Genomic DNA, 25191 nt, shown 5'->3' with positions numbered 1-25191 from the left:
TTATCTTGTAAGTTTCTATTAGATTTCCTCTCAACCTTTTAAATTCTAATGAGTACAATCCCAGGATCCTCAGTCATTCATCGTATGTTGGGCCTACCATTCCAGGGATCATCCGAGTGAATCTCCGCTGGACACAATCCAGTGCCAGTATGTCCTTCCTGAGGTGTGGGGCCCAAAATTGGACATAGTATTCTAAATGGGGACTAACGAGAATTTTATGAAGTCTCAGAAGCACATCACTGCTTTTATATTCCAACCCTCTTGAGATAAATCTTCGAGGAGAAAGTGAGGGCTGCAGATGCTGGAGATCAGAGCTGAAAATGTGTTGCTGGAAAAGCGCAGCAGGTCAGGCAGCATCCAAGGAACAGGAGAATCGACGTTTCGGGCATAAGCCCTTCCCCGAAACGTCGATTCTTCTGTTCCTTGGATGCTGCCTGACCTGCTGCGCTTTTCCAGCAACACATTTTCAGCTCTTGAGATAAATGACAACATTACATTTGCTTTCTTAACCACGGACTCAACCTGCAAGCCAACCTTTAGAGAATCCTGGACCATCACTCCCAGATCCCTTTGTACTTCGGCTTTATGAATTTTCTCACTGTTTAGAAAATAGACCATGTCTGTATTCTTTTTTCCAAAGTGCAAGACCTCACATTTGCTCACATTAAATATCATCAGCCATTTCCTGGACCACTCTCCCAAACTGTCTAAGTCTTTCTGCAGCCTCCCCACCTCCTCAGTACTACCTGCCTGTCCGCCTAACTTCGTATCATTGGCGAACTTCACCAGAATGCCCCCAGTCCCTTCATCCAGATCATTAATATATAAAGTGAACAGCTGGGGCCCCAACACTGAACCCTGCAGGGCCCCACTTGTCACCAGCTGCTATTCTGAAAAAGAACCTTTTATCACAACTCTCTGCCTCTGTCAGACAGTCACTCCTCAATCCATGCCAGTAGCTCACTTCAAACACCATGGGCCCTCTTTTTACTCAGCAGCTTCCCGTAAGGCACCATATCAAAGGCCTTTTGGAAATCTAGGTAGATAACATCCACTGGGTTTCTCTGGTCCAACCTACTTGTTACCTCTTCAAAGAATCCTAACAGGTTTGTCAGGCACAACCTCCCCTTACTAAATCCATGCTGACTTGTTCTAATCCGAACCTGCACTTCCACAAATTTAGAAATCTCATCCTTAACGATGGATTCTAGAATTTTACCTGTAACCCAGGTTAGGCTAATCAGCCTATAATTTTCCATCTTTTGTCTTGATCCTTTCTTGAATAAGGGCATTACAACAGTGATTTTCCAATCATCTGGGACTTTCCCTGACTCCACTGACTTTTGAAAGATCACACCCAAGGCCTCCGCTATTTCCTCAGTCACCTCCCTCCGAACTCTAGGATGTAGCCCATTGGGTCCAGGAGATTTATCAATTTTTAGACCTTTTAGCTTTTCTAGCACATTCTCTTTTGTAATGACTACCATACTCAACTTTGCCCCCTGACTCTCCTTAATTTTTAGGATATTACTCATGTCTTCCACTGTGAAGACTGACACAAAGTACTTATGAAGTTCTTCAGGTATTTCCTTACCTCCCATCACTAGTCTTCCTGCATCAATTTGGAGTGGCCCAATTTCTACTTTTGCCTCTCATTTGTTTCTTACGTATTAAAATAAACTTTTACTGTCATTTCTAATATTACTGGCTAACTTACCTTCATATTTGGTCCTCTCCTTCCTTATTTCTCTCTTTATTATTTTCTATTTGGTTTGGACCCTTCCCAATCTTCTGATTTCCCGTGTTCTTGGCCACTGTATAGGCTCTCTCTTTTTCTTTGATACATTTCCCAACTTCCTTTGTCAGCCATGGCTATGTAACTCCCCCCACACCCCCTTCCCTCAGATAATCTTTCTTTTCTTTGGGATAAGCCTCTGTACTGTGTCCTCAATTACATCCAGAAACTTCTGCCATTGTTGCTGTACTGTCTTCCCCACTAGGCTCTGCTTCCATCGATTTTCGACAGTTCCTCGCTCATGCTCCTGTAATTACCTTTCTTTAACTGTAACACCATTACATCTGATTTTGCCTTCTCTCTTTCAAACTGCAGACTGAACTCTACCATATTATGATCGCTACCCCCTAAATATTCCCTTACTTTAAGATCTTTTATGAAGTCTGGCTCATGACATAGCACTAAGTCCAAAATACCCTGCTCCCTTGTGGGCTCCATCACAAGCTGTTCCAAAAAGCCATCTTGTCAGCATTTCATGACTTCCTTTTCTTTGGATCCACTGACAACATTACTCACCCAGTCCATTTGCATATTGAAATCCCCCATGATCACCATGACCTTGCCTTTCTGACATGCCCTATCTACTTCTTGGTATATCTTGCACCCCTGGTCCTAACCACTGCTGGGACGTCTGTACATAACTCCCATTATGGTTTGTTTGCCTTTGCAGTTCCTCAACTCCACCCACACAAACTCCACATCACCTGACTCTATATCATTCAGAACCATAGATTTAATTTCATTCTTAGCTAACAAGGCAACTCCACCCCCTCTGCCCACCTCCCTGTCTTTTCGATAAGTTGTACATCCTTGGATGTTTAACTGTCAGTCCTGAACCCCCTACAACCACGTATCTGTGATGCCTACCACATCATAATCATTCATGATGATTTGTGTCATTAATTCATCCAATTTGTTATGAATACTACGAGCATTCAGGTAAAGCACCTTAATGCTAATTTTCTTACTCTCATGATTTCCCAACATCTCTAGTAATATGTTGTAAGTTATCCTTCCTTTTTGCTTTATTCCTAGTCTGCCTCGAACTTAAACCCTGCACACATGCTAACCTGCTGCTTATCTTTCTACTTGACTCCATATTCCCTGTTGCTTTCCCTTTCCCTTCCCCCGACTCACAAGTTTAAAGTCCTGGTGACCACCCTATTTAAACTTTTCTCCAGAACACTGGTTCCAGGTCGGTTCAGGTGGGGACCATCCCATCGGTACAGATCGCCCCGGTTCCAAAACTGATGCTGATGCCCCATGAAATGGAGTCCCTCTTTCCCATACCAATCTCTTAGCCACAGGTTTACTTCCCTAATTTTCTTATTCCTATGCCAATTAGCACATGGCTCGGGCAGTAACCCAGATATTATGACCCTCAAGGACCTGTTCTTCAATTTCCTTCCAAGTGTTTGATACTCCCCAACCAAGTCCTCCTTCCTCGCCTTGCCTATGTTGTTAGTATCAACATGGACCACAACATCCGGATTTTCTCCCTCCCGCTCCAATATCCTTTCAAGTCAGTTGGAGATGTCCTGCACCCTGGCACCGGGCAGGCAACACACCATGCAGGACTCCTGATTCAGCTTGCAAAGGATACTATCTGTCCCCCTAATTATAGAATCCCCTATAACAACTACTTGTCTTTTATCTCCCCCCTCCTGAATGGCCTGCTGCACCATGGGGTCATGATCAGCTGGCTCATCCTGTCCATAGCCCTTTCCCTCATCCGTACAGGGAGCAAAAATCTTACACCTGTTGGACAAGGTCAAGGGCTGAGTTTCCTCCACTCCTGAACTCAGAATCCCCCTGCCTGCCTCACTTACAGTCACACCCTGTTGTTCCTGATCACTAGCTGAACAAAGCATCCAGGTAACTCTCCCCCTCCCAGACGTGCCGCAGTGTTTGAAGCTCAGATTCCAGATCATCAATTCTGATCTGGAGTTCTTCCAGCAACCCAACACTTGCTGCAGACGTGGTCACTGCTGTTCACAATGGGATCAGCCAGCTCCCACATCATACAGCTACAGCACATCACCTGTCCAGCCATCTTTACTTATTTAATTAATTTATCCAAATTTATGAGTTAAATAATTTCTAATACTTCTCTGTGGTCTTATTCAACAAACCAACTAATAGTAAACTTTTAATCAATCACACTTAATTACACAAGAAATATCAATTGAAACGGCTTACCTTAGCAACACACGAGAGTCCTTTTCTTTTGGTTAGAGGAGGAGGGTGGGTGGGAGACACTACACATGATTCAGCCGCTGCCCAAATATATACCCAGCAGTCCTCTACGCCTGGCTGTGGCCTTCCCCTCTGCTGCTCCTTTAAAAGCCTCACTTACCCAGCAGTCCTGTGTCCATTCCTGCTCAGTGTTCGCTCCGCCAAGGTAAGTTTTTATACTTTAAAGTTACCTTCCTGTCAGGCCTCTGGTCCTCGCTGTCAATCCTCCCACTCCAACTGCCGCTGAAAAATGAAGGTTAACGTTAGCACGGTGAGCTCCATGTGATGTAAGTGCACTGTTTCACTGCTGCTTTTTATCTAATGATGGTATAGTTGTGCATAACTATTGTGACATCAGATCATCTGAAGATATAATTCGCACATTAACATGCATCATTTACTTTGCAACATAGTGAAAAACTACAAAAAAAAGTAAGTTTGATGTGTCTTTTTCATAAGCAGAGAATAGCTGCAAGATGGGCAGCAGATTTGTAGACAATCAAAAAGAACTCTGACCCCAGGTCAGTTGGCCTAGAAGCAAGTAGCTTTAAGATTTTCTCTCTCTTGACTTTGCAATATGTTTTTTTGTCATTCTTTCTTGGATGGCCCTTCTTGTTGATGTTCTGATCATGTATCTGATCTTCATCTTGATCCCCCGTTTGTCCACACCAAGGACATCCGTCACTTTGTTGACTCCACTTATGAAGGATACAGTACATCATGATGATGCAGGCCACCCTATTCTCAGATATTACTGTTCCACTGTTTCCGTGGTGGAAGTGTGTGCCTTCATTCTGTATTCCTCTGTGGATTTATTAATGTGATGAACCATGTTTGCAAGAGGTACCCCTTATCTCCCAGCAGTCATTTCCTACACATACTAAGGATCTGGGAGCATTCCAGCACATAATAAGTCATGGAACCTCCAAGGGTATCTGGGGCAGATCTCCAAAATCTGCCTCCAATGGTCACAAATTCTTTGACAAATCCTTTCCTGTTCAGAAAGACTCCAGGTTGGCCATGTGGTGTTCTCAAATAAACCTGGGCCCAATTGATCCTGACTTACACCTAAGGGAAGCCAGTGACATTGGAGGGCCTCAATGCCCTACTGGCCCAACCATCATTATCAAGGGAAAAGGACATGAAGGATTAAGTTCTGTTGAACATGGCACCATTGGCATCCCAGATGCAATAAAGACTGGAGGTTCGGGAGATGCCATAGATATCTTCAGTTGTTTTCTGAAATGAGCTACAAGCATAACAATTAAGGGTAGTTGTGACCTTAGTAGTCACCAGGATGTGGTTGACACCCAGTTCTTGTGGGTGCAAGCCTTTATCTGGCAGATGCCATAGCTTTGAGATGATGGAACAGAACATTCTCAATCATCAGCTTATAAAATGACTTTTGAAAATAACAGGAAGCAAACCTATTAATCCTGGGACTCTCTGTTTGCCTGTGCAGCCATGAAGGATTCTTTACTTGCTGAGTTTGCTGAAGGTCTTATGAGTGCTATTTCCTTCTCCATTGCTTTTGCATTAAGCTCAAGGTCAGGAGGAGCCAAGAAAGCCCATTTGTCATTTCAATTATGTGAGTAGATAATCTGTGAGGATAGTGAGAGAAAAGCAATATTATTGAAAGGACACCCAAAATGTCACATCAAGCATAATGTTAGACCCTCATAGAGTGTGCCTTGAAGGCTTCCTAAGAAATGTCATTGTTATGTCTCAAGGTGATGCTCTGACATGTGACCTTGCTCAATTACATGGTGGACAATCAAATTGTCTATGTTACATTGGGAGGAGATGTTTAGCAGTAAGCCATTGTAACTCATTGCTATAGCCTAGCTAATATACAGAGGGTATCTGTCCCTAATAAAAGTCTCAAAAACATTGTGCATGAAAAAGCTAGCAAAGACCCATAAAATGCCCGGCTCTATGTCTGAACAAATAGGCTGGCATTTATATGAAATGGCTGGCTCTCACTGAATGCAAAGGAACCCAACAGACGTATGCAAGTCCAAGCCATCCCGTAACTCCAAAGTTGAAGGGTGAAGTCCTGAAGGGGTGACTGAGTTGGTCTGTGAGCAATGCGATGTCATTGTTAGACTGGTGATTTGCAAGTTACATGGAGGAAGGGCTGAGGAAGATGGTCACTATTGAACATGCAAGAAACTTGTACGAAGTGTGTACTTATAAAAAGGAATTAGATCGCCAATACTTATATTTCAAATGGAAGGGATGCTGACGAGACAAGTTGGCAGGTGAGCACTCTATTTTAACCATTGAGTGTTTCAGCCATTGAGTTTCCAATAGTGGAAATAAAAATTGGAGATCTGATGTTAATAGGTTAGGCTATTAATAAGATAAAAGCCATTATAGTGAACTTCTTGATATTCAAGGAGGAGACTTTGAGGTTGCAGATTCACAGATGTAGGTTCATCCAGGTCCTTTGAAGGATTGAGTTATTTTTCAATAATTAATAATTATGAATTGATTAAGTAAGTGAAGAGTTAAGTTATATTCAGTTTGAACATATGTATACTTTGGAATTAGGTTCAGTAGTGACTTTGGTGGTCTTGCAGTTGTTTGGACCTTTCTTGTTTTATTGATTAAACTTATTGTGTTGGTAGGTTAAAAAAAACTTCAAGGAATAATGGCCATATGGCCCAGGTTAAAAAGCAAGTTTGAGAATCAGGCCAACAAATGTGAAAATACGTTAGGATAACAGGCTTTTCCTCAAAACAGTCATCTTTTAAATTGGTCTAGTTTTTGCAACATAAGTAAGAGGTATATGGATATAAATATATATATATACATGTGTGTAAAGTTTGGAATTAGGTTCAGTAGTGACTTTGGTTGTCTTGCAGTTGTTTGGACCTTTCTAGTTTTATTGATGAAACCTAATATGCTGTACCTTCCATGTGTATTCTGTTACATTGGTTTTAATATAATGATTATTGAGGTCATAGATTTGTTTGCCAAGCTGGAATTATTTTTCAGCAAAAGTTTTGTCGCCTCACAAGGCGACATCATCAGTGTATCTTCGATAAAGTGTTGGTGGTCTGTCCCGCCTGGTATTTATGTGTCTCTGTTTTTTAATACTTCTGGTTCTGTGTCTGAGTGGTTTGTATACAGGGTCCAGTTCAACGTGTTTATTGATTGAGTTCCTGTTGGAGTGCCAGGCTTCAAGGAAGTCTCTTGCCCCATATACAAACCACTGAGACAAAGAACCGGAAATATAAAAAACAGAGACACATAAATACCAGATTGGACAGACCACCAACTGACAATACCACCTACTGACAATATCACCTTGCGAGGTGACAAAACATCTGCAGAAAAACACACCAGCTCAGAGAACAAAACTACAACCTCATCCACAACCCAAGCTACAAATCTTTTCAAAAACTCAATGATAATTTCTACAGTTTCTCCTGATTTTTACATTGATACTGCATAGAACTTAGTTAACTTGTATTAGGCACCAAGGGCTTGATGAAGTCATGCATTGACAAATAGTTCTTTCAATTACAACAGATTGACAGGCTTTGGTGTTTTGCAGAACTTTGAAATATATCAACAGGAACATTTGGAATAGATTAAATCAATGCAAGTTGACATTACATACTTCTAGATAGACACATAAATGACTTCATCGGTATTAAAGATTCAAAAGGTTGGCAGGTTTATATAGACAAGGTTTTGCAAATAGGTGATCTTAGTAAATGATTGGTATGTCAAAGAATGGATCAGGAGAGAGAAGGAAGTAAGAAACTAATTACAGATTGGGCATAGACAGATTAATCAATCCAAGAGTGAACATGTGCAGTGTGTGTTGGGAAGTCACTTGATTTCAGGGTGTTTCTGATCATGCACAATGGGCCATGGGTAACAAAGGTTAAGAGATGGGGATTCTTAGTGGTTCAATGCAAAAGGAAAGAAGGCCCCATAGTCAGAATGAGAACTTCAGTCAACAGAAGTAAACAAGAGATGTGTGTCTAGTCAACCAGAATCAAAAGTTGGTACCTTGGAATAAATCAACTCAAAAACCACTGCTTTTATTCAGTAACTTTTTTCAGACTTGTTTTGATAAACTTAATGTATTCTGTGAAATGTAAAGTCACATGCACTTGGAATGGGTCTTGTATTGAATCAGGACTTACCAACCTTTAGATTATCACTCTCAATTTAGTCTGTAATTGTAACTGTCTTAGGTCTCATGAATAAAGTTTAACTGAATCCAAAAATCTTGCATCTTAAAAGGTTTAGTGGAAATGTCTCAGCTACCTTTCTCATGAACATGTGACAATCAAGCAGCACATTATGCTAGGAAGAGTTCAGATAGTCAAATAAATAAGATTGTAGAGCCAAGGAAAATGCAATATTAAAAATAATGAATTAGTGATTTGGCAAGTTTTTTTCACATTGCTGTCCTTGAATGTATTTATGTAAAACTACTCAAGTCTTTAACCAGTTTGGAACAAACTTTAGCAAGAGAAGTTTTTTGACCATGTGCCTTACAAAGGGTAATTCACAGAATGATTGATTGTGCTGAAGAGCTCTCTGAACTTTTAAAGATGATATTGTTAAAAATTTGCTGCTTCATCTGTCTATCCGCCAGCAAGGAGTTGCCAGATGGCACTTCCGGTTCTTCACTGGCAATGTCGTCTCATCCAGAGCAGGAAAGTATTATCTGAATTGTGACAATATACTGCATATCAGAAACTTCGATAAACCTGGTTGTCTTGATTCTGATATATCCCAGGCAACTTTAGACAGCTTGGATGAAACTTCAGAACTCCAACTGTCTGTTTCTTCATTGTGTGTATTCCCATTCAGTGCTGTATTCCCATTTTCAAATGACCTGAAGTAAAACATTTAGCCACTGATGCAATGGACATTTCTGGTGTCTCCAACCAGCATTAAAAGCCCACTGTGCTTTTAATACTGGTTGATTCACACAAATGTAATAGATTGGTGCCAAAGGCAAGGAAAACATGGCAACTCCATGAAAGCATGCATTCTCATGTGAAACAAAGTGGTTAGTTGCCGTAAAAGCTGCAGTAAAAACACTTTCATTTCAAAGAACAACCTTTGCAACATATGAAAAATCAGTCCCCTTGATTTGGGGAAATCCTCTACTTTGTTAAATGTGGAGTGCACAGTCTCTGCTCCACTGGGCTCATGCAAGGATGCAGCTTCTCCATGACATACTGCCAACTTCCACATCTAGAATATCACCCATCACTGCTTAAGGCCATTGTCGTTGAAGGCCTCATCAATGTCTGTGTAAAGGCTTAACTATCCTATTACTCTCCTTGCAAATTTACCATCCTCAATAACTTACTCAGAGCACTGATGTCAATATCCTCGCCACATTTCTCCTGTGCTTTCTCGTTTCAATGGACTCCATTCAGCCATGCCTCCAATTTAAAGTTCATATCCTTGTATTTAAATTTCTCACATCTCTCAAATTCTTTAATCACACCCAGTCCAGTTCCTAAGTCCTGGAATTGTCACTTTAAATCTCTTCACCTCTTTCTCATCTTTTACCACCCTCCCGAAAACATACAATGGCATTATAGCTTGTTTTTGACTTGTCATCAATTTTTATCTGAGTATGTTATCTGAGTGGTGATTGGGAGATTTTCCCCATGTTAAATCTGCTATATAAATGGAAGCTTTTTTTGCTGTTGTTGGCACAGAGGCACTGTTCAATCAAACTATGACTGAGGTCACTTGTGGCTGCTTGCCTGTCATTTAAAATGAAGTGGTGTTGTCATAATGCATTTGAAGGTTATCATGGCACAGATATACAAAGGAATGTAAGATCAAAAAGCAAATACAAAAAGGTGCTAAAGGAGATAAGAATCAACTCCCGGAACATATTATGGAAAAACTGCAACAGCCTTCTTTTCTCTATTCTTACTAGGCGTTGAATATTTAAGACCTTTGAACATACACTAACCACAAATGTTTGATCTTACTAGACAATATGAGCTCAATAGATGACACAACTTTCTGTAATATACACTACAAAATTAATCCTTTTGAATTCTTTAAAATGGCAAATGCTTTCTATTCTTCACAACCGAACGGCCTGTTTCCACACTGTAGGGAATCTATTCTAAAAAAAATTCAGCTGTTGAACAGTAGACTTTCCACATGATGGTGCTGTTGAACTTCTTAGAAAGAAGGCTCACTACGTTAAAGCCTAATAAATTATTAAAGATAGTTATGTGGCAACAACTGAACAGGGATCATGTAATTTATTACTAATTAATCAGAAACATTAACCATTGAAGGGAATGACTACTATCCCTTGATGCTGCTGCTGAAAGGTTGAAATTAATACTGATTTTTTTTATTTCACGTCTGAGAATGGACATTTAATTGAGGTTCTGGAAGGCAATTACTACCCACAAGAGCAAATGCTATTTGATGGGGGAGTAAAATCGACAGACATATCAACAGTGTATCCCTTTCATTGTGTTTACACTAGAGTTGCCAAGAATTGAAGGTCCCATTGATGCAGTGATATTTGGCAGTCTTCATGAAATTCAGCAACTTGTACAAACATTACGTGATCATTTCTTCCCAAGATGAGAAAAAAAGGCACTCGGCAGATCAAACCAATGTCAGAAAGAATATTATTCAAAGAATAAAACATTCAGAGTAAATGGAACATCTTTTAATGTTGAAAGACACATGTGGTTATACATGAAGCATAGGTCTGCAGTTCAAGATCTAACATCTGTCATTAGGCACTGACTGCTTTCCAGCTCAGTGTTATTACAATAAATTTAACATAATCAAATATTTCACATTTATATCTTTAATATTTTAAATGAATGTACAATACTTTAAATATTGTATATACAATAATAAAAATAACTACTGGTTTAATTATTTAGAGAAAAGTTCTGAACATTCCAATTTTTGTCAACAAAGTAAATAGAAGATTGAATTACTGCATGACCACATCAGTGCTCCATTTCAGCATGATAAACATTAAGGAATTAAATATTAGCAAGCAGGTGTGAATAAATAGTGGCATTCTCCAAGCAGCTTGATGCTGTTGCTCTTTTTTCCCTGAAACAAGAGCAAATTCAGACTTTACATATTTAATCATATATGTGCATACATGTGGCAGTTAAGGTAATATTTCTTGGCATTCTCGTAGCACGCGCGGAAGTGATTGGTATTGTTAGACTCTTTTTACTTACAGTAAATTCCCAATCTGAAATATAAATTGACTTCCAGTTTTAGACATAATCAATAATTCTGAATTAGGGCACGAAGGTTTTTGGATGACTGGTGACATCTTAGTAATTGAGGAAATCAATGCCAGCTTTGACACATTTGGAAGTAGCAATATCAATAGCCATTGCTTTTATCTCAGTATCTCCAAACTGCATTACTGTTTGAATCTCTCTTCGTGCTGGCAGTGATGGACTATCAGTTCCTGTTAGATCAAGACGAAGAGTGCCACACTTCTTTACACTGGTATCAGTGATGAAGTTAACATTATCATTTTCAGAACAGTATATATTGATCACAATAATCATTTGTGATGGCTTTGCGGGAGTGTAACTGCGTTTGACAGTCTCTCCAAGAGCCACAGACTGGTCAGCTGTGATGAACTTATCAAACACGTCAGTACACCAACGAGTGCCATCTTTAACCAGCAGCTTTTCAGTCGGATGCTTCCCATCCACAAATCGATTCAATACCCCAACTCCATAGGTCAGTGGTGAACGCCGTACTTTAATGATAGTGGGGTCCAGTCCAAATAGCACTGCTCCTTTTAGAATGGTAAGTCCAACATCATGAGGAATTATGACACGGCATTTGTCAGCAAGATTTGATTGAATGGCCTGCTGAAGTAAAGGTGACTCAGCGAATCCACCCACTAAAAACAAAAACTTCAAACCTGAAACTTCGGGTTTCTGGAAAAGATTAACTGGAGGAAAATAGAGTGCATCAGAAATATTCTCTTCATAAACACAAATGAGTTCTTCTCAACATTTGGTCTTCTTTCAATAAGGTTAATTTTGCAAAATGAATAGCTTTATATTTTACGTTTTGGTTTAACTTTAGATTGAAGTGTAAGCATAATATATAAATTGCTATAAACTAGCTGCACCTGTAAATTTGCTTTATCTCTGAGATGGGGATAGTTGGAGAAGGTGGGTTTGGGAAGGTTGTGAGGAACGTAATATGTATGATTATCTAGCTTTATCTATATTTTCAATGAGGGCCTGTCTGGCCTTTGTTAATGTCATTGTTTGGAGATCAATTAGGTCAAAGATTGCTCATTGAGGAAGCAATTCTTTCATTTAAACATTCATGCATGTGAGGCTACAGAACCATGGGACTAGACAATGCATGATCCTTCACAGTCGAGGATGTGAGGGAACGTTTGTGAGCAAGATATTTAATATTTTTGCACTAAGCCCTCTAAAGTAATTTGCCTGACATGAATGACAACTCATGCTCCCTATGTTACATTCAGTTGTTAAATGATATTCGATTTTGTTACAGTTTACTAAAATCATGTCACCTGTGTGTAGCATTATATCAGGAAACTGCCACTGACATCGCAGGGAGAGGATGTGGGGACTAGTCTATCACAGATTTGTCACACTACATGAACAGTTTTTTTTTATTGTTCACACAAATTGTGTTAGGAAAAAAATCAAGCCATTAACATTGGGTTAAAAAGTTAGTTTTCAGAAGTCTGGAAAACAGCTTAATACCATATTTTGGAATCTGGGACAAAAAGCACATATTGTTCCTTTATACAGCTATACTGAAATTATCCACACTTGGAAGACAAAAACAAAGTAATATTTTCGGTGAACTGTATTAGAGGGACTCTCCCACTTCAAACTTTGGCCTTTCTTTTCAATATTTGCATATATTAAACATGTCTCTATTTCAGTTTTCTTGCATTCACAGTATTATGCTTTCCTAATGGAAAGACCCTACTACCCTGTACATTTTCCCATTCAAACTCCTCACACTGGAATCCATTCAGCTTTACTCTTTGGTCTCTGTAGATCCAAAACCATCAGAAATAGTACAAAACCATTGAGGAATATTTCATTAATAACAGTCATTCTGATTATTGATCTCAATAAAAGAAATGTGACAAAGGAGCTTGAAACACAGTTTCACAATGAGGTATTTCTAAATGCATAGAAAACAGAGGGTCTTGTTTGAAGGAGGGTCATTGGACTCAAAACATTAACTCTGGTTTCTCTCAATAGATGCTGACAGACCTGCTGAGTTTCTCCAGCAATTCCTGTTTTTGTTTCAGATGTCCAGCATCTCCAGTTCTTTTTTTTTACTCAACTTGTTAACCATAGGTTCTGATATTTGTGATGCATTTCCATGTTACTAAAGTAGATTACAGGACTTCAGTTACTTAGTTAAATTCTATAAATATTTATACATTAATTTTTCAGCAAAGTAACCGTGTTGATTTAAATTACATCTAATAATTCTACTTTTTCTCCCAACATTGTACTTACGTAGATGTTGGATGATATTGTCAACAGTGGGTTTAAATAGAGCATTCATAGCATCAGGATTCATTCTTAGCATTCCTTGGGATGACCACTTTACAAAATTCACACTGCAGAAAAAATAGGATGACTATTGAGCCAAAGCAAAATCTAAGGATCAAAATCTCTGAACTCAGCCACTATTGAGCATGTTAGTAATTGCTAATAGGAAAACTAACACTCAGAATGAAAATAAATCAAGACTACAGCAGGATCAGAAGGCAGGTGGAAATCACATCCTGTTAACACTTTGTCAGAAAAAGGCGAAAAATAAGACTTTTGCCAAATCTTCATTGCTACATTTGTGTCTCTCACTCATAAGAGGGTGTGACCCATTACTGTCAGAATTTTAGGTATTCTTTGTTTGGCCTGCCAGGAAATCTGGATTTGAACTTTTACCTTGAAATCCTCAGAGCAATGCCAAAAGTTCATTGCAAAATAGTTTGATATACTATGTAGTATGAAGCATGAAGTGGGGATCATATGACTCCCAAAAGAGATAAACCCTTATGTTCACACTGTTCATTAAACAAAAAAGGGATAAATAAGAATTTTCTTGTTAGTGTGGTCCATCTATAATAGTAGCAAGTTTTGGGCCCCAACACTTGAATTATAACATACTTCCACTGTACATGGCTACATGTATTGAAATCATAAAGAATAGTTAGGTTTGATCTGGTTTACTTGCAGTTGCCCTGTAAAGTAGTCTGAAAATTTAAGATACACAATTGCAACTTATAAAAATTCTTTTTTGCCAAATATCTCAACAGAAAGTGTTAGAGAAGGAGGAGATTGGGGAAAAAAGTGAACTGATTTTCACTTTTGTCCAAATAACTGGATTTGTGCTGACATGATCAGCAGCTCAAAAAGATCCAGCCTAATGGAGAGGCGCAGCTAGTGACACCTACATTCCATGACTGAAAAGAAAAACAACTCGTGATCTCCTCAACCCTTATATGCCCAACAAACCCAAAAGGGCAAGTTAAACTAGAGAGCAGGAAACTAATTTCAGAATGTAGTACATACAGTATCGTTAGCTTTGCGATAACCATCATATTTCCATTAGGTTGTATTTATCATCTTATCTCTCTGTCTCAGGAAGGCTCAATTGCTTATATTTATCAGTGAACCTGTGATGTACAAATTAAAATAAAAAACCAGATTGCGATCTGTTCATGTACCTGCTTTTTCTAAGGGCATGCTCCACACTGTGACCTCTGAATTTTTTATAGTAATCGATGAACGAGAAAGGCAAATTGATGTTGAGTGGATTGATTCTACCAGGAGCAGCAGCCCTTTTACGTGACTCAAATGCGATCATTAAATCTACCCAAGCCGCTGGACGTTTTATTTTAAATTGTTCAATGAAATCCTCCCCGAAAATTTTACAAAGAAGTTTTTCAAATTCATAGTCCACTCCGATAGAGCCATAGGGTCCACCTGGAATTGAAAGAAGAGGTAACTGAGTTAAACAACAACAACTAGCATTATTTAACTCCACTGACATAGCAGTGTTCCACAGCAATATTACCAAAGAGAATGTGACACTGCATTTCATAAGTAATTATTAGGACAGCTGACCAAACATGCCCCAGTGAGTTAGATTTTAAAGAGTAGCTTAAAGGAGAAGAGAGAGCTGGAGAGAAGGAGAGATTTAAGCAAGGAATTCGAAATGTAAGGCCTTTGTGGCTGAAGACATAACTGTCAAACTCGAGTGATTAAAATTGGGATGCTCAGCAGCCCAGAAATGAAGAAGTACAGAGTTTACAGAGGGAGAAGGAAATTTAAAGAAATATTGAAAGTGGTTACTTTGAAAATATCTTTACCTGACTAATGTCTGTTCCACTGTACCAATTCAAACACTGTGTTGTCTAAGAAATTAATACATCCCTTGTGTCTGTGGCTTTAATCTTAATGAAGGGGTGGAAAATCTTGAGGATATTAATGAAGGCTTTCAATTCTACTGTGTGAATCTATATACACATATGTCATAGCTACAATGTGACTGCGTCACCTAACAAATTAGTTAGTGAGAATGAAAAAGGAGCCCATGAAACCAAAGTAAGAGCCGAAGATCAAAAAATAGCCCTCAATAAGACCTAAATAAGATCCATTGGCAAAAAATGCTGCAGCCCTGATTCCAGCACTGGGAGCCATCCATTACATCACATAAGAGGCTAATCTTCAATTGTATAGACTCTTAGTCAATCCGCGTATGGAAAACTGTGTACAGTTTTGGTCTCCTTAGTCAAAAGATATAATTAAATTAGAAGAAGGTTTAGAGAACGTTCTTGCAACAAGTACTTGGGCTTAGGTGCAACCTGCCAAACTTACCAAAGTTTGGCAGGTTGCACCTAAATGCATTGGAGTTTAGAAGAATGAGAAATGATCTAATTGAAAGATATAAGATTCCCAGGGGACTTGATTAGGTAAATACCAAAAGAAAGTCTTCCCTTGTTAAGGAATCTAAAACAAAGGGACACAATTTAAAACTTACGGCTAAACCATTTAGGATTGAGATAAAGAGATTTTCTTTTTCTCAGAAGGTCGCTGGTCTGCAGAATTCTCTTACCCAAAGAAAGTGCAAGTTGGACTCAGCATTCAATGTTGAGTTAGATGGATGACAATTGACAAAGGAGTTAAGGATTATGCAAGATGAATACAGTGAAATAAAAGCAAAAAGTGCTGAAGAAACTCAGTTGGTCCAGGAACATCTGTGGAGTGATAAACTGATTAACTTTTCAAATCCAATAATGATTCTTCTTCAGTACTTTTGTGTCAGCCTTGAAACATTAACTCTGTCCTTCTCTCCACAGATGCTGCCGAACCTGCATGTCTTCCAGCATGTTCTATTTTTATTTCTAACTTCCAGCATCTCTTGTATTTTGTTTTGTGGAACTGAGGCCACAATCCTATTGAATAGCAGATCTGGCCAAATTCCTGCTCCTGCGTTCTTCTGTAAACATGAAGTGAGTTTTATTATTGTAATCGCACAGATCATTAGGAAATCACTAGATAAAAATTAATAGAATAAAACACAAGCGAAAAGTACTTCTATTGAGTCAAAACAGCACTTGCATCACCTCCTTGGGGGGGAGTTTTATGGCTCATTCATCAGGATATTTGCAGGTAAGATGGTCCACCAGTAAGCTGGCCCATCACCTGCCTTCACATTCCAGAGTTGCTGCTTGCATATAATAGGAGTCAGCCAATTAGTCCTTTGAGTTTATTTAGACCTTTAACAAGCCAATTAATAACTCTTCTTAAAGGAGTCATTCCAATCCTGTTGTTCTAATACAGTGGGTTTGAGGAGATGGCATTAAGGAGATCAGCCAACTATTTCATGACCTTAGGCTAAAAAGGCTGGAAAGAAGCATACATCTTTTGGGTGGCCATTATCTTACGTTTCAGAGAACACCTCTGGGACACCCGGACCAACCAACCAACCACCCCGTGGCTCAACACTTCAACTCTCCCTCCCACTCCACCAAGGACATGCAGGTCCTTGGACTCCTCCATCGCCAGACCATAGCAACACGACGGTTGGAGGAAGAGCGCCTCATCCACAGTCCAAAGATGTGCAGGTCAGGTGAATTGGACATGCTAAATCGCCCGTAGAGTTAGGTAAGGGGTAAATGTAGGGGTATGGGTGGGTTGCGCTTCGGTGGGGCGGTGTGGACTTGTTGGGCCGAAGGGCCTGTTTCCACACTATAAGTAATCTAATCTAATCTAATCTTCCGCCTCGGAACCCTCAAACAACAAGGGATGAACTCAGATTTCTCCAGTTTCCTCATTTCCCCTCCCTTCACCTTGTCTCAGTAAAATCCCTCGAACTCGGCACCGCCTTCCTAACCTGCAATCTTCTTCCTGACCTCTCCGCCCCCACCCCACTCCGGCCTATCACCCTCACCTTGACCTCCTTCCACCTATCACATTTCCAACGCCCCTCCCCCAAGTCCCTCCTCCCTACCTTTTATCTTAGCCTGCTGGACACACTTTCCTCATTCCTGATGAAGGGCTTATGCCCGAAACGTCGATTCTCCTGTTCCTTGGATGCTGTCTGACCTGCTGCGCTTTTCCAGCAACACATTTTCAGCTCATCTTAAGAATCCCCCCACCCTACCGCCAAGATATCTCTTGTGTCTTCACCTCTTTATTGTGAACATGAACACCGTGTTTCTTACCTCCTCTCTCTAGGCTCCCTAAACCCTCCCTGACCAAAACACTTATATTGCTATTCATGTTATCTTTTCCTGTGGAGACGCTTATAGTTCAAGCAGTAACCTCTATTTCCTTCTCGCACTGCCGGGACAACTCAACTGTCAGCCAATCAGATTGACTGGCAGTTCTGAAGGACAGGGGATCCTTTCTTTGAGGGAGAGAAGACCCACCGTTCACTAATTAAGACCACTCCAATTTATTATCATAATGAGGAAATCTTTCTCATTTTTTGGTTCAAGAGGCCATTCTGATTCACTGTCATAACTAAGCTCAAATATTCACAGAGACCCTGGAGAAATCACCGAATCGTACAGTACAGAAATGACCCTTCAGCCCATTTATACTGCCAATAAAATGCACTACTGCCTCCACTACCAATAAACCAGACCTGCTTTCCTGCATTAAGCCCATAACCTTGAATGGTATGATACTTCGAAGTGCTCATCCATGTACTTTTTAAAGGCTGTGAGTTTTCCTAGGCAGTACAATCCAGACCCCAACATCCTCTGGGTGAAAAGGCTTTTCCTCAATTCTCCCTAAACCTCTTGCCTTGCACTTTAAGATTATGCCTCCTTATTACTAACCCTGTCCATGCCCCTTTAACCTTATACACCTCTATCCAGTCTACTCTCAACTTTCCCTGATTTCCACCGATGCTATGGCAGTTTATTGGGAGAACTCTAAAGAAACTTCCCTCCAGGGTCTAATCTAATATCTTCCTCACCTGTAGATATTAGTCACTCATGAAACGGCATGTTTAACCATTAAATTATCAGAAGAGCAAAGTCAAATTCAGACCAGATGTAAAGGGGTCAAATGTACTTCATTAATCAAATTGCAATTAATCAAAATTTCTTCAGGCACTTGTAACATTCCAATACAAAATATGGCTTGTTACAAAATGAGAATCAGTAAAGTAAAAACACTTTTACCTGAAGCTTTATAGAGTTCTTTCAGGTGTCCTTCAGGCATTTTCACTTCATGAACTGTGAGATCTACAGTACCACCTCCACAGTCAACCACAATATAACGGTCACCTAATGAAATAAATCACATTTTGAAATGTATTCATGAAGAACTTCCCTGAAACTGCAAATTATACTACCCATGTAGATATTAATAATATTTCAAGAATGCATGTTTCAATACTAGCCATGTATTGATGCATGTACTAAGTTCAAACTGCAGCTTAACACTGAGCAGTACATTTCAATGAAGACACTTTAGCAACCATTGCTCAGAAAGATAATATACACTTGTCATTACACTCTAAAATTGTTAACAAATCATTATATACCTTCAAGAGTCACCTTTGAATAAGGCACTGCCTTTGACCTACCTTTCATACATAATTTAATAACTTCATGATAAATTCCTGTCTGTATTATTTAAATTGCATATTTTACAAGCTAACTAAAAGAGCACACAAAGGAATTTGATGTAAATACATTAAAAGACCTACACAGACGGAATCAAGTTCCATAGTATTACAGTTCAATGCATGTTAGACTTTGATGCAATTAAACTTACTATAGTGCAGTATGATCTAAATTATGTCTTTGACTTTCCTTTATATATTTTTTGTATAGCCTTCAATACACTACAAATTCAGGTAAAGAAACATCTTCAACTGTCAAAACAAACTACGGCATTAAACTACTGAACAGCAAGTGTATGAAAGTATAGTACAGGTATTAAGAGGAGTATGCTGGATGGCAAGCATTTCAAACTCATTTATGCAAGGCTTTTGCTTGAAATGTGAGCTTCCCTTAATAAAATCGACCAAGCTAAACATAAATATTAGAGATGCATTGAGACAGGATACAAATGCAGCATAGCCATGCCACACAATGTAATGAAGTAACAGCAACCCTTTCTTTTGATCTCTTTCATCACTGTTTTGTATGTAAATGTCCCACAGAAACAACATACACAATGTTAACAGAAAATGGCACCATTGTCAGCATAACGAAAATCAGAAAGAGCCAAGAATGCCAGAAAAGAAGACACTACCTTGCTCCAATTCTGACCAGATTTCTCCTATGACATTTTCCACCAAAAAGGTGCGACTCTGCCGATTACGTCGTGTGTATTCTTTAGCTAGTTGTTGATAGAGAGAAAATAACTGAGCATAATACAGAAAGAATCAGAAATTGTCAACTTGCAACAATTCAGTTACTAAAGAAGGGTTTGTTCAGAATTTAAAAGCATTTAATGTAAGAAAGAAACCTTGCTTTCCATGGAATTTTGTTTTGAATTTAAGATGCTTTATCATCAACTAAAATTTTAAATTGGGGTTAAGTATGATGGAAGGGATGGAATGTGAATATTGATATTTATAATCAGGCCTTCCAAATATTAATACACAAAATTCAAATTAAATCCCTTTGCTACAATTTCAATGCAATACTTTCACCCATTTGAATGAGATTAGAATATTTGTTTTAATACTGGACTAAGGAATATCATATACATTTGTTATAATTTTTGATCTTAATATTGCAAACTGTAGTTTCTTAGCTTTATAATTTAGTCCACATTCAAGGAAAAGAGGTAAAATTCTAGCAGAATATCTAAGATAACACAAGTTAAAGAAACATATTTTTCCAAAATGAACATAACACTACCGCAAATAAGATCTATGTGCGCTAAATTTGACTACCGTTGTTTAAAGATTAAATTTCCCCTAAATGAATTGATGAGTTGGAATAAAATTTTATTATATGCTATTAGACATATTCTTATTAGGAGGCTGAATTGTATTACTCCTCGTGGATTACTTTTGCATTATTTTCACATTAAACTTTCTATGGTAGGGGTCTAATTCTTTAAAATAAATACATCCTGAAGGACAGGATGTACATGTACTTGGAAAGGCAAGGACTGATTAGGGATAGTCAACATGGCTTTGTGCATGGGAAATCATGTCTCACAAACTTGATTGAGTTTTTTTGAAGAAGTAACAAAGAAGATTGATGAGGGCAGAGTGGTAGACGTGATCTATATGAACTTCAGTAAGGCGTACACCAAGGTTCCTCATGGGAGACTGGTTAGCAAGATTAGATCCCATGAAATACAGGGAGAACTAGCCATTTGGATACAGAATTAGCTCGAAGGTAGAAGGCAGAGTGGTGGTACAGAGTTGCCTTTCAGACTGGAGGCCTGTGACCAGTGGTGTGCCACAAAGATTGGTGCTTTTCATCATTTATTTAAATAATTTGGATGTAAACATAGGAGGTAGTTAGTAAGTTTGCGGATGACACCAAAATTGGAGGTGTAGTGGACAGCAAAAAAGGTTACCTCAGAGTACAACGGAATCTTGATCAGATGGGCCAATGGGTTGAGAAGTGGCAGGTGGTGTTTAATTTAGATAAATACAAGGTGCTGCACTTTGAAAAAGCAAATCAGATCAGGACATATACACTTAATGGTAAGGTTCTGGGAGTGTTGCTGAACAAAAAGATCTTGGGGTGCAGGTTCATACTTCCTTGAAAGTAGGATCGCAGGTAGATAGGTTGTGAAGAAGGCGTTTGTTATGCTTTACTGTATTGGTCAGACCATTGAGTATAGGAGTTGGGAGGTCATGTTGCGGCTGTACAGGACATTGGTTAGGCCACTTTTGGAATATTGTGTGAAATTCTGGTCTCCTTTCTATTGGAAAGATGTTGTGAAACTTGAAAGGGTTCAGAAAAGATTTACAACGATATTGCCAGGGTTGGAGGGTTTGAGTTGTAGGGAGAGGTTGAATAGACTGGGGCTGTTTTCCCTGGAGCATCGGAGGCTGAAGGTCACCTCAGAGGTTTATAAAATCATGAGGGGCATGAATAGGAGAAATAGACAAGGTCTTTTCCCTGGGGTGGGAGAGTCCAGAACTAGGGGGCACAGGTTTAGGGTAAGAGGGGAAAGATATAAAAAAGGACCGAAGGGGCAATGTTTTCATGCAGAGGGTGGTACGTGTATGGAATGGGCTGCTAAAGGAAGTGGTGGAAGCTTGTACAATTACAGCATTTAAAAGGCATCTGTATGGGTGTATGAATAGGAAGCGTGTAGAGGGATATGGGTCAAGCGCTGGCAAATGGAACTAGATTAGGTTAGGATATCTGGTCGACATAGATGAGTTGGACTGAAGGGTCTGTTTCTGTGCTGTACATCTCTGTGACTCTATGTTTAGTAGCAAGAGATAGAGAAATGATAGTAGCAAAACGCAGCATGAAAATACAAAGATGAGGATGAGGATGAAGTAATGCAACAGCAATATTTTTTAAGACTGGTACCATCTTCAAGCTAGTCATCTTAAAATGCATTCATTATTTTAACAGCTTCTCACCAAAAATATCAAAACCTTATTTTTACAAATTTTGGACATCATGAGATCATAAGTTACCAGGTAAGTAAAAGTTTATTTTTCCATTTCGTCCTTTCCAATATTCACCTGAATATTTAACTTATTTTGGGGTAAGGTCTTACCTGTACTGGAAACAAGCAGCCCTTGACACTCCAATTTTATGTCTGAAACTGTTCAGATGGTTAGTCGGCTGCTTAAGAATGGGAGGGGGAGCATCTCAGTGAGCTTGGTTCTATCTTGAACCAATGTCTCACTGAACAAAAGATCACAAGCTGTTCCCATATCAATAGCATTATGAGTAACTACCATTTCCTCATTGTTTACCTTAGTGACCTTGACTACTTCCTATTCTGAAGGAAGTACTGTGGTACACAGGAACAAATAAACTTTAAAATAAAATTAATAATTTTAGACCTCATTTTTATCCAGAACTGAATAAAGTGAAACAATGAAATCAACACAAGCAAAGTAAATGAATTGCTAGACTGTGGGCTAAAACTGAAATTTGCATGCATTCTAAAGTGTCTACCACAAAGTGTCATTGTTTAACTTTACATTCCTTTGAGAGTATTTTTTCCACCTGGACATAACACACACAAGGACTACTTTCCAGCTATTAATAGGAACACTCAGAAAATCATGATCATTTGTGACTTTTGGTGGAATTTTCCGATATTAATTCCAAGACCAAGGACAAGGGTGGGCTTTCAGAGGCCATGCCCTTTCACACCGTCTGTGCCTCTGATATCCCATAGACTAGGCATTGATTGATCACTTAACTGTCTTAATTGGTAGTTAATTAGTTGAGAAGGATGCCATGGATTAAATTTCATTACTAAAGTGCCAGGAAAGGGATGAGTTGCCCAATTATTTCCCTTCTACTTACCTTGAGAAAACAGAAAGTCATACCAAAATTATCAACACATGCTCCCACGGCTGTCTATTCCCTCGAGTATAAAGTCAGAAAATCTCAATATTAGTCCACAATTCGCATGGGCAGATGTAGGCCCTTCAGCCCATCATACCTTCACCACAATTCAATGAGATAATGGCTGATCTGATAACCCTCAATTTCATCTTCCTGCCTTTTCCTTATTCTCCTTAATTTATTTACTGATTGAGAATCAGTCTATCTCAGCCTTTAATACATGTAATTACCCAGGCTTGACAGTCCTTTATAGTAAGAATTCCACAGAATCACTACCTGAAAGAAAATATTCTTATCATCTTTGTTTAAATATTATTCAAGCAACATTCACAACTAATTTATACATTCATTAGCCAGTGTATTCAAGTTAATGGATCTGAATTACATTTATTTTCAATTTTTTTAATAAAGATCTTGAGTATTGCTAAAAAAAAGGCATATATCGAAGCTATTTTGCATTCATTAGGACAATTTGCAAGAATACCACATTTATGCTGCATTAGAGAGTTACAGAGAGTGCTTCCACAAAATGGGTCACTTTACAGAAATATTTTGAAGTTGGAAACTTGCACTCTGCTGTAAAAAAAAATGAACCTCCAGAAAGAAAGTCACGAATATGAGAGCAAGGTTTATCTACCAAAGCAAAATCAGGTGCCCCACCCCCAACTCGTGTGATTGACAGTGATGCACAGTAAACAGGATAACTCTAGTTTGCTGAGAGTAGGAACGGTCTCAGGTCCACGCCCCCCTACGACCCACCCTCCCATCCTGGCACTTTCCCCTGCCACCGCGGGAACTGTAAAACCTGCGCCCACACCTCCTCCCTCACCTCTATCCAAGGCCCCAAAGGAGCTTTCCACATCCATCAAAGTTTTACCTGCACATCCACTAATGTCATCTATTGTATCCGTTGCTCCCGATGCGGTCTCCTCTACATTGGGGAGACTGGGCGCCTCCTATCAGAGCGCTTTAGGGAACATCTCCAAGACACCCGCACCAATCAACCAAATCGCCCAGTGGCTCAACATTTCAACTCCCCCTCCCACTCTGCCGAGGATATGGAGGTGCTGGGCCTCCTCCACCGCCGCTCCCTCACCACCAGACGCCTGGAGGAAGAACGCCTCATCTTCCGCCTTGGAACACTTCAACCCCAGGGCATCAATGTGGATTTCAACAGTTTCCTCATTTCCCCTTCCCCCACCTCATCCTAGCTTCTAACCTCCAGCAACTCGATCCCCTGACCTGTCCGGACTTGTCCGACCTGCCCAGCTCCTTTTCCACCTATCCACTCCACCCTCCCCTCCCTGACCTATCACCTTCATCTCCTTCCCCACTGACCTATTGTACTCTATGCCACTCTCTCCCCACCCCCACCCTCCTCTAGCTTATCTCTCCACGCTTCAGGCTCTCTGCCTTTATTCCTGATGAAGGGCTTTTGCCCGAAACGTCGATTTTGCCTGTCTTCGGATGCTGCCTGAATTGCTGTGCTCTTCCAGCTCCACTGATCCAGAATCTAGTTTGCTCACTGCATGTTGCAATCCACAGATATTGGGATGAGATTTCAGTTGCAGAATAACTATATCCTTGCATAAGCACCAAACTTTGAGAATAAGTCAGCTTCAGTAAATTAACAGGTTAAAAGCAAACAAATGTCTTGAACTTAAAACAATTTCAAAACTGAACTTATTTTCATATATTCTTTCTTCCCTTTATCACGTTCATAAAGGTTATTTGATACATTGGTCGCAGTTACAGATTCACTGTGTTGTTTGAGATCATTTAACCTCATTTCCTGTCTGACAAAAAACAAACTAAAAGCACTGACAAGTTTGTTTCTTTATTATCCATGAATTATTATTCATAGATTATTAAAAGCAAATTATAACACAAACAGCTATTTAAGCCAACCAGTTTACGTTGCCATATATCAGCCTAACAAGTAATGTCAATTCAATTCTCCTTTTCCTATGTAGTCCTCCCAACTATCAACCTTTTCTTAAAAAGTTTCTGTTTCAACACAACATCTGATAACATCTCATAAGCTTCATAACCCTCTGTACTATTAAAAATTATCTCAGTAATAAATCCATTGTGATTA

The 25191-nt window shown here is 39.3% G+C and overlaps 1 protein-coding gene across 7 annotated transcripts in view; it reads right to left on the bottom strand.

The window, feature by feature from the left end:
• Positions 1-10699: 10699 nt before the first annotated feature.
• The window catches only part of hspa12a (heat shock protein family A (Hsp70) member 12A), a 265691-nt gene continuing 251199 nt past the window's right edge, over positions 10700-25191 (bottom strand). For 6 of the 7 annotated variants that reach the window (XM_087998838.1, XM_043712818.2, XM_043712820.2 and 3 more), the window contains 5 exons: positions 19834-19920; positions 18753-18857; positions 14781-15039; positions 13567-13670; positions 10700-11993 (listed from right to left, as the gene is read on the bottom strand). In XM_087998838.1, coding sequence (XP_087854964.1) covers positions 11356-11993; positions 13567-13670; positions 14781-15039; positions 18753-18857; positions 19834-19920 — 1193 coding nt within the window. In that variant the 3' untranslated portion in view covers positions 10700-11355. The remainder of the gene's footprint in view (positions 11994-13566; positions 13671-14780; positions 15040-18752; positions 18858-19833; positions 19921-25191) is intronic. The other variant, XM_043712817.2, reaches the window with a different exon arrangement.

The sequence above is a fragment of the Chiloscyllium plagiosum genome, unplaced genomic scaffold (assembly GCF_037043375.1).
Source record: "Chiloscyllium plagiosum isolate Xiang-an unplaced genomic scaffold, Cpla_swu_hap1 HiC_scaffold_22, whole genome shotgun sequence".
NCBI classification, from domain to species: Eukaryota; Metazoa; Chordata; class Chondrichthyes; order Orectolobiformes; family Hemiscylliidae; genus Chiloscyllium; species Chiloscyllium plagiosum.
This window is presented reverse-complemented; position numbering and strand designations above follow the sequence as displayed.